The 11019-nt window shown below is 43.0% G+C and overlaps 1 protein-coding gene across 1 annotated transcript; it reads right to left on the bottom strand.

Annotated features, from left to right (window-relative positions):
• Positions 1–7529: 7529 nt before the first annotated feature.
• Positions 7530–10999, bottom strand: ipcef1 (interaction protein for cytohesin exchange factors 1). Its single transcript, XM_067242095.1, has 9 exons — positions 10953–10999; positions 10610–10779; positions 10331–10404; positions 9753–9824; positions 9614–9675; positions 9364–9455; positions 9016–9217; positions 8524–8705; positions 7530–8328 (listed from the first exon to the last, which is right to left on the bottom strand). The coding sequence occupies exons 2-9, from the start codon at positions 10766–10768 to the stop codon at positions 8110–8112; spliced, it is 1062 nt and encodes a 353-aa protein (XP_067098196.1). The 5' UTR covers positions 10769–10779; positions 10953–10999; the 3' UTR covers positions 7530–8109.
• Between the last annotated feature and the right edge of the window lie 20 nt (positions 11000–11019).

The raw sequence follows: 11019 nt of genomic DNA, 5'->3' as shown, positions 1-11019 counted from the left end.
AAACCCCCTCAAACCCCCTCAGCTCTCCAGCAAAGCCACCAGGACCAGTGGTGTAGACAGAGGACTACCCAAATTACAGATGTGGGCACCAAGTCATCCTTCTTTATCATAGGCTACATGCTTAAGTTTTCCTCATCCCTGTAAATAATGTATATTCGTGGTGGAGGTGGTGGTGGTGTTTTCGGGGGGGTTCTGGAGATCCATGTCTACAGAGCAGACTTCTGGTCTCCATGTTTACAGAGAATATGTACACTGTAAACTAACGACAGTTACTGCAAGACAGCACAGCTTAAGGCACTTCAACTTACAGTAAGTAGCCGGTGGGACAAAATCGCCCACTCGGCTGACACTCATTAAAGGGCAATATGTAGAAGTGAGGGAGCAATTATGTATGACTAATTCATATTCAGGCCCTTTAAAGTCTGGTCCTTTGTCCCTTTTAGAGAGTCCCCCACCGGGCTGGTGCTCTGAAGTGACTGAGAGCAGACCAGCAACACATAACTCAGCTGAATCCACAATTTACTTTTCCTCCCAATAGGAGAGAGGATGTGCTTAAGTGTGTGTGTGTGTGTGTGTGTGTGTGCGTGTGTGTGTGTGGATGCATGTGTGTGTGTCTGTTTGGCTAGAACAGTGTATGCCTTGTTTAATTTGGGTTAAGGTATGCTCGGGGACAGCACCCTTCTCTTCCTCTCCATGTTGACTTTCAGCATCATGTACTCTATGACACTCAATGGGGCTTTGGTTTCCCAAAAGTGTGTCCGCAGCTCCCTGCATTCACGTGGCTTCAGCATACTTAACACAGCTCGCTGGACGAACATCCAGCAGAACAAGTTGTCCATGAATTTCACATCCGATCATGAGCAGCCTCTATTCTGATATCTAAATGTCCATAAAAACAGTGACCAAATATCATGGCCTCCAGCAGTATTTCAACAACAATAAAATATAATCTAATCACTAAGTACATTTCCTTGGAATTCATTTCAATGTCTAACCCTTCGAGGTCAACATTTAAGTCTTCATTATGATGAAAATATGAACCAATTATGTTATTGGCCAGGGGAATTACCTCCCCATAATTGAGTTTTAGGTGGTTGAAATACAGATGGTATCAGGGCTGCTCGCGTGCCTTACAATGCAATATAGTATAGGGGCTCTCCACCAACAGATGACACGCTTTCTTCATGCCTGGTACACCCAGTCTGATGTTGTGAGCGAGGTGGCTTTGCGCAAAATAACAAACCCTTGGTACAGCTAAGCCTAATACATTCCTTCATCCAATAAAAACGGCCTGCTTGCATGAGAAAATAGGGGTTAATTAGGTAGAAAATCCACAACACATTCCAGCCTGCAGCCGTTCACACAGCTGAATAGAGAGGGACCTTCTTCATCCCACAGAGACATGTAGGCACTCCAACACTGGACCAGAAATGCAGCTGGGCTCCCTGCCTGAGATGGACTATAGGTCTGGAAAATGGAGCCCACCTCTTGATGCAACTTCATCATCTTTGTATGAAAGACAAGAACAAACCTGGGATTAACATGTCGACTTCCAAGTCTATGGGAGCATATGTTTGGCTTTTGTAGAGAGCCTGTTAAAGGCTGCACAATGGGCTACTGCTGCTGCATTCATCACTGTTACCATTCAAACTGTTCAATTTAGGCCGGTAACTCAGTTAGAGAACATTGCTGATAAGAGGCCAGCAGCACATAACTTACTCAAAAACATTTTCCATCTTCTCAAGGAAGAAAATACCCCCCAACAGAAGTAAACATAACATCGCCTTCAGTCCAAAAGGTAACAGATTTCTAATACTTTTAAATAGATTCACTTGTACACTACAAGGACTGCAAATGGCAGTAGATTGAAAGTTGTACCGATTACCAGTCTTGTATTGTCTCTCATTAACAAGACAGAGGCATAATGAAGGGTTAGTCACAGACCATTCAACATTCTATTCATTACCTTGCTGGAACAGAATGTTAAACCATTAGGGGACATATGGCAAAACAAGTGATCACTTTAAAGGATCATCTGCCTGGTCACATCTGAGAAGCCATCATTATCCATTAGACTAAAAAGGGTAATGATTCATGACTATTGATCTAGGGTAAGTTATTTTTACCTGGTTAACACAAAGAACCATTTGAACAAGTTGGTCGTTCATTTGAACGCCAAAACCACTACTGTCACCGGGCTGTCAATTTGAAGGTGCAACCGCAAGATATAGCTTTCCATCAACCGTCAACACTGAAATGTCAACTGGCCTTTGAAATGCAAATCTTCAAAGCAGCTCGATGGAGCTCATTATACAATTATCTGAGGACCTAAAAGGGCTGAAGCTGCTAGGACCATTGACCATATGGTCACTGAGGTCGAGACCCGTTTGACAGTGGGGTGCAAATGACCATCAAATTAGACGGCAAAATAATGGAAAGTCCCACTGTGGGACCAGGTAAGGGCACACTGGATTAGGGTTAATGCCATTTCCATGACGTCTATATTTCTGTTACCGTATTGTCCACTGTCCAAACTCCTTTTATTTGGAACAAACCTCTCCTCCAAAATACCTAACTGGAAGTTGGATGATGCCTATGATTGCCATAACAACACAGTACAGTCCTTGGGGTCAGGGATCATCATAATATTTATTTGGTCTTAAGTAAAATACAGACATAACAGAAAGGGGTCTAATTTCCCTACAACAATAACAGCAGTTGACATGAGTGTTACTTGCTCGTGCACAAAGGTAACTAGCTTGGTTAGAAAACCTGTCAGTCCACAGGTCAGAACTGTTATTGGACTACGAGGGGCGTTCCACACTCCACAGTTATGGTAGACCACTGCATGCTTTCAATCTAACAACAATAATCAGGTGGACCAAAGTCATTAGACTAGGCCATGCGGAGCCTGCCAGGCATGCCTTCTGATAACCATATGGTAATGGTCGGGGCCCATGCTCAACTGAAGTGAAACACTGGGGGCACTCAGCAGATAACATCAACCAACCCACTAGAAATGTGCTCCTGCAAAGTAGCACTGACATCAGAAAATAGCATATCATGAAAACAACTGACACATACACATTATTCTTTACCGTTTATGTGCCAAATGTACTGCAAGAAATCTTCACACAGCTGAAAGATGATTCTTTCAAAAGGTCCTCTTTGACTTGACACACTGAACCTCTAATCCTCTAAGCACACAGTATGGTGTGGCCACCAGCATCACCAATAAAAGAGGTGTGTGTGTGTGTGTGTGTGCGTGTGTGTGTGTGTGTGTGTAGATGCAGTCTCTACATGGGTAGAAGCAATGGAGTGGTGACTACAGGATTGGGTTTCTCTGACAGAGCTCTCTTTGTGCCCATCAGCATGCCACAGCCACCCTGTGGTGCTGGGCTGTCTTTGAGCTGCCTGCCGCCACACTCCAGGACTCCAGTTGGCCTTTTGTACGCTTTTAGGTCTTCCCCAGCTCAGCTGCACCACATCCACCACAACAAAGACACCTCAGGTGGTTATGGGGGATTCAAGCATTTTAATGGAGGCTGAATAGAGACAGTTACACGGCCAACATGAGGTGAATTTCTTGTTGGATTTCTTGCAGTAAATTAGTGTTGAGTTGGCAACAAGGATGGTCTTGGGCGTCATATGATAGTAAAATACACTTGGGGATGGGGAACGGGTAACCTTTAGGATATAACAGTAACTTTACCTTCTGTGAATGATTGAGTGGGTGGAAGACAAAGAACAGCAGGTGTTTCAGACAGCAAAAAAAAAATAGATTGGTAACTGGGGAATGGAGTTCTACAGGTCAGAGTAATTTCATATGATACATGACCATATCTTTTTCAAATCGAATCTAGTGCAATCAAGGGGGAGAAATAGGCAGTTGTATTACTTTCAAGAGAGCACTTAATATGATTAAATAAAAATAATATTGTTGTGTATATTATACAAACAATGTCTATGATGGCAGTATGAAGGACTATGATTCCCATTTTGCGAGAAACTGAATTATTGAAAAACTGCCAAGAGACTTACGCTACAACAAAACGAAACGGTGCATCAGTCAATCTAGCGCGAAGGTTGTTTTTAAACTTTCTCCGTTTTAGTATGATCATATAACATCAAATGGGGGTTACGTACTTCAATTTAATGTTTGAGAAAAATCTGCTAGAGTGGAAATCGGGTTGCCTATGAGTCGACAAAGGAGTGAACAGTATGTAAAGGTTATGATAAACAAAGTTGCAGTGCTGCAATGTTTCCCCAAACGTACCCTTTAGAGTGCACAGTATGGTTTCGGAATAATGTAAAAAATAAACTCATGCTACTTACCAAACGTGTTGAACTGCAAATTACTCCACAATTTATTTTTACGTCTGTACGTTCAAACTATTTGGTGTCCTTTCTCAATGACTAAAAGTACCCTCCGCAACAGTGTCTACTCCCAATTGTACAGTACGCGCATCAGTACATCGATGTTTAAGTGGAAACCACACCCCCGCCGTAATATCCTAAATAATGGTGTATGAAGAACTCGGGGTATGAAGTTTCTACTTACATTTACACAAATGCCTTTAGTTATTATTTGACATATTAATATCATATGAGTATATACCTTCTAAACCACTTGTATTATAGAGTGTGTGGAAGTGTACCGGCCTCGATTAAAATATGTTTAATATAGTAAATACTGTAACATACAGTATTATGCAACGGATCGACGTGATAATAAGAAAGGCATCGCATAAGAATACTTTCATTTGGTCTGTGCTAAGAAAAAAAGGGAAAGTTGGGGAAAGTCGACACCATAAACACAAATCGAGCCAAGTATGCTCTCATAATTGACTAACAAGAGAGAGACTGATTCCAATTTAATCGTGTTCTTCCTCACAACAGGCTGCTTTCAACAATGCTCACAGGGTAGCCTACATGCATCCAGCTAATTGGCATCATAAAATTAAGACAAACCAGAGCCTCTTTCCTCACTATTTAGAACAGCTTTCACCACTGTTCATCATTTCACTGTAAGTGAATTGAGAAACCTAGTGACCACCTTCACACCAGTCACAACCAAATGCCCTCTTTGCATTCCCTGGCATCCTCCTCTTCACCCTTCACTCATCTACACCTCGCACACACTTCTCCTGGCCTGTGAAAGGAAAGCGTGTGGGAGTCCACCTGGGCTCACGTTTCTCATTTTCAGTAGGGTTCCCCAGGGAAAGGGGACTGCCGAGGGGGTGTGGGAGAGGAAGCCCGAAGCAGAGCAGAGCTGGGTTCACTCATGAGGGAATCCCTTGTCCTCCATGGCCATATTCTGCAGGGCTAAACAACCACATAGACCAAGAGACTGAAGTTCCTGCTGGTATATGTAGGGTTCATGTACTCTCTGTTTACACCTCGTACTCAATAATCTACCCTAAGAGATGAGTCAGTAAGACATGACTGGGGACAGTGGGATGGATTGCACTTGTGGTTATCCCCCCAAACGGATTAGGTGAAGCCCCATTGGCCCTGACAAGCTGTCCCATTAATACAGAAGCATGTACGTTTCAGTACACGCTGCCAAAATGCCACAGGGCCTGTTTGAGATATCACTGAGGCTCTCTGTTTCTGCCTGTAAGCCCATTGAGAATTCCCCACATCGTCTGATACGATAACTTTGTTTTGATGGAAACGCTCAACACACACACACACACCACTTAATTACTGCCACAGGGCATCAGACACAAGGCCCTAAATCAAGATGAGAGGTGAGAATTTCAGATATGGAGACAGTTAGAGGGGAAGCGTAGTGTAGCTGGTGGGGGATCTAGGCTGGCCGTGGGCAAACAGCACACAGGGACAATCAGCATTAATATTCATCTGTGTCCAGTGAGGCGGAAACATCATCACCAGAGAGATTGACATGAATGCCTGAGCCCAGACCGAAGACGTCTCTCCAGGGACAGAGTGTGTCCAGGGAGAAATGCCTACCTAGGGATACCTAGTTGCGAATCTTGTGAATATTGACATGAATATTCACAGTGTTTTGAGGCTTTGCTGTTAAAAACAGCTGCTCCTCTTTGCACTGTCTCAATGCCATAGGGTGATTCACCATGCTTTGTGTTCAGAAACATAAAACCTGCAATTCCAACTGCCTCAATATATCATCCTTTTAGAAAAGAAAAAAATCCCTTGTTATTTTTGGATAGGGCAGGGAGAGTGCAAGAATGTTGTTTTTGTTGTTGGATGTTTGTTCCGAGTAGTAAAATGAGTCATAATGTAAGGATGAGGAGAATTTGTTTTGCTTACTTGCTGTGGTTTGAAGCTAGCAGCCTAGTTTGTCTGACCCCACACTGGTAGCATAGCAGAATATTAAACCACAGGCGCTGTAAGGAATGTGTGGCATTGTCTTCCAAGCAACATCAAGTTCTACATATGCCCATCTTCCAGGACTGACTGACTAAAGAGTCCTCAGAAAGTCGACGTTCAACACAGACAAGGAGATGAAAGTAATGTTCATGAACATTCTATCAACTAGGAGTTTCCTCCTGCTCTGTAGAGGCTAGCTGTGCTGGAATATTCATTTAAATGCAGATGTGATGTGATGAGCATGATATAGAATAATGTATAAGTGGATTAGAACCGTACTAATGGAATAGATCGTGGTCATCACATGGCTTTGATCTGAATCTTTGGACAGCATTGGACTTGCTGTTTTCATTAAGATGTGTACACTTGAATGGAGCAGGCCTGGGACTGATAGATATGCACGGTCCTGAGAATCCTCATTATAGCAGCACCCCAACAGGGTATTGAAGAATCTGCTCATGCAGAAAAATGGTTTGATGACAGAAACGCAAAAGGAATGCTTATGATTAAATCATCCTTTTACAATGGAATCTTCTGCAGCATACTCTCTCCTTGCCTTCTGTCTGACCTCAGCAGGACATAGTGGGTTAGCCCTTAGGGGTATTATATAGAATCCCCTTCCAAGAAAATGTACTTATTTTCCAGACAAACATGGTTATATTCAGTTTACCTTAGAAACATTGCAAGCTTAGTTCCCTTGAGGGCTTATGTTAAGGTTTAACAACATTCAATCTTATCCCCAACCCTGCACCAGGCTGCCTAGGGACCCCCAGTGGTGAAAGAGTGAAACAAATCTCCATTCCTCAATTCTCATTCAAATGAGCCGATGTAGGGGTTGGGGTTGAAGGAATAGCAGCCAGCACAGCAAAGTTGCCTTTGTTCCTTGACACAAAAGCAAGCAACAGATGGCCAGTTATCATCTGCGTCTTCCAAGCTACTTTTTGTCAACTTCATTCACTGGACTTTTTAAGGACTTTTGGGCATTAATATGCAGTTCCTTTACAATACTAAATATTCTGTGGTGACCGCAGATGGTGTGCTTTAATTCTCACTTTAGAGTGTGAATACGGCCTCATAGAAGAATGATCAACAGCTCTAATGGCTTCCACACAGACCCGTTATGGAACTTTAGCAACAGCAGTTTGATTCAGATCACAAAGACTATGTTATATATAGCTCAAGCATTTATTGGCAGTATTTCGATATGAAAAGTTATATTAATGACTAATTATTGAAAAACTATGAGTTATAATTAACAGTAAAAAAAAACATTACCATTAAAACCATTAAGACATTATCGTTAATCATCTCATGACAGCATAATGCCAGTGTATTGCATTCAAGACCCAGTCATGTGACATGAATGTAATTACAGTTATGACAGCATGCTCACTCTAACCTAACCCTTTTGGCAAACAACAAACAAAAGTGTGATTAAAAAACAAAACAAAAAACTATTCCCTGTGCAAAACCAGGGAAATATAATGAATGTACCATGAGATGAAATGCTTTTCAGTAAGGCATCTTTTACTCCACGTCACCCATACAAATATTGCACAAACAAACAAAAACATGAGTAAACGAAATTGCTATTAAATCATTGTTATAGAAGCTAACACATCTGCATGTAACTGTAAACAATTTGACAAAAGACACACACATTTTAGGAACTACTCCACTCAAATGAGCAATATAATGTTGTCCTCGAGTACAATATTGAATTATAACAGTCTCTGTTGTTTCCTCCTAAAGCCTTCAGACACCTTTCTTGTCTGTTGTCACAGCGGTCTGGTCCACACAGACCTCACTGTGAGCCCTGACAGGAAGCTCTCTACTGCCCTCTGGAGGACTCTGGCACTTAATGATCTCCTGCATCAAGAGTGTGTTGCAGACCTTCCAGGAGCGATATGAGAGAGCTGTGAGAGTAGGGTCGTCCAGCACCTGTTGGATGCTCAACAGGTCCACTTCTTTTGCCTTGAAGACAAAAAGACCATTCAAAATGAATTACCACAGAAACACATGGATAAATTGTTCTTTAAACCAGTGGTAGAAAATGTCTTCATTTCTAACAGTTTGTTCTTTCTCCAAAAATGTTGGTACGTATAAAATATGTCATGGAAATAATGATCCTGCGGTCAGTTTGACCTTTGTGTTAGACCCAGCACTGACCTTTAAAGTGCTGTTGAGGGTCCGGACCAGATGCAGCTTGTCATTGATCTTGTCGTTTTTGCAGCGCCTGATGAAAGACACTCTGAAGTCTCGCTGGGAGCAGGGTCTGAACTGGCCGGTAGGAGATATTCTCATCTCTCTCAGGTGAATGAACAACCTACTCATCTCATCAGACGTGTTCTCTAAATGTAATCCAACAAAGAAAAATTCCAAGACATTTGGTTACTTTTCACAGGAAGTTGTGTCAACGGACTCAGTCTGCTTCCCCCCATAGCAAACGACACAAAAATATATGTTTGTAAACTCTGCCACTGGAGATGTACCTTCCTGTATGTTTTCACTCCAGCGCCAGTTGTATCAAACATGATTTAGTTTGTCGGCCAGCTAACTATCAGAATTGAATATGCTGGATTGGTTTGGAATGAAAACCTATAAAGCTCTCCCGGAACAGGGTTGGCCAGCCTTGATGTAGATAAAAGACGCCTGCCTCACCAGCTCCATCCTCCTGCGTCACCAGCAGGCGTGGGGCCGGACCACTGGGGGGACCCCCTGGAGGAGGGGCCTTCAGCCAGGACTCAGTCTGCTTTGTGGGAAGCACTTTGCTGCTCTCCCGGGTCACCATGGCGGCGGGAGGGGAGGCAGCTAGGGGGGGAGGGCAGGGGGAGGACATGCAGCAATTCTGGGGCACGTCTCCCTGGTGACAGCATCATAGGTTCAGACACGGTTTGGATCACACCATTCACAATGAAGCCTCACAAGCCTCTCAAGGCCTGATTCATGGCAGAGGTTAGGACAGTCCAGAAGAGAGAGGTCCAGAGGAGGACGTCACTGACCACTCACATTGACAGAGTCTGTGGTCAGCTGCTCAGAGTAGAGAGGAGAGGGCGTCTCCATAGACTCCTCCTCTTGGTCACTAGCCTCGCTGTAGCACTCTGAACAAACACACAGAGAGGAAACTTGAACACAGATACAATGAGTCTCTCGGACACCCATTCTCTCTATCTCTTGTTCTCACATACAGAAACACACCCAAAACAACACAAAGCAGGAACCAGTTACAATGATACCCTGAACCCTCAGTGGTACTTACCTCCACTGATTTCCTCTGAAGGCTCTGTCATTGTGGAAGCTATAGACAGTTTAGCCAGCCACCTGTAACAGAGATATTCAGTGGGTTATTCTACCTATTTTATACATTGGTAACCCATTTCCTGTTCTTTCACACTTACTTATTCATGTCTCGCAGACTTTCAGCTGCCAAGAAGAAAGTCACAATGTGCGGGTGGCTGGCCTTCATAGCACTGAAAGCTCAAGGTAAACAAAATGGCAGTAAGAACTACTTTCTGGTGTTTATCATCATGGCAGCATTGACAGGCAGTGGGACATACTAAGTATTTTTCTTTTTCTATTCTGAAAATGTTACAGTAAACTTACATCTAATTTAGATAGGGGAACATGACTACACATAATGTGGTACAGCTCCCCCCTTTCTGATAGGGAAGTATATGTGTGATAAACACTTCTAAACAAGTTCCTGTGACAGTATGCATAAGACAGCTAGCTAACAGCCAGCTTTGAGAAATCATATTACTACAACCCATCAGGTCATATCATACTGAGACAGTGAAGCAGGAATAAACAGGCAGCATTATATTTATCCAAAGAAGTGGAAGTTAAAATTACATCCTAGGGGGAAGTGTTGTGCTTATACTAAAATACTACATTTAAGAGGTGTAGAGCCTGAGCCTGGCTGGGATGATGTCCCAGGTTAGGTCCCTATTTTTATAGATGCACAAGCAGCTCTTACTGTTTCTTTTTGCATTCTCTGGCTTGGTCAACAGTGAAATCGGCTAGGTTTATATATCCTTCTGCTTTCTCTGCCTATAAACAGAATTAAAGACAACATGCTGATGTAGAAAAAGGGAAATGTGGGTTTGAGGAACACTGGTTGAACTCAAGGATACACAATTTGGTTTTGACTTTGAAACAACATATCTTTCGACTATTTTTAAGATGAATATGAGCGTCTGATAAGAGTCACAAAGTTAGCTTTTGCTTCCCTCATCCTTATGATGAGTGAACTTACCGTCTCACAGGTGTACCAGTAAAGAGAGGTCTTCTTCAGAACAAACCAGTACTTCTTCCATTTGATGCCAAGGAAGCCCTTTCCCTCCCTCTTCTTGTGAAGCCATCCATGACAGTCCACCTGGCCCAGTTCCTTCACAGAGACCTTTCGCCTACTCATGGCCGCATGACCTGCCACACACACACACGTCAATACATGCATACTAAGTCCCCCTACGTGCAAATGAAAAACTGCAACAGCCTAATGGAGGATGCAGTCTGGAATGGAAACAAACAAAGGCGACCTAGTCATACATGTCTAGTAACTTCTGCGAATGTACTACCTAGAAGTGATGGACTCTTACCTCCAACCCAGTTCTGATTGTGTGTGGCCAGGAGAGCTCCAGGCAGAAAGATAAGAGATGAACAGGG

This window comes from Osmerus mordax, chromosome 8 (genome assembly GCF_038355195.1).
Source record: "Osmerus mordax isolate fOsmMor3 chromosome 8, fOsmMor3.pri, whole genome shotgun sequence".
Classification (NCBI taxonomy): domain Eukaryota; kingdom Metazoa; phylum Chordata; class Actinopteri; order Osmeriformes; family Osmeridae; genus Osmerus; species Osmerus mordax.
This window is presented reverse-complemented; position numbering and strand designations above follow the sequence as displayed.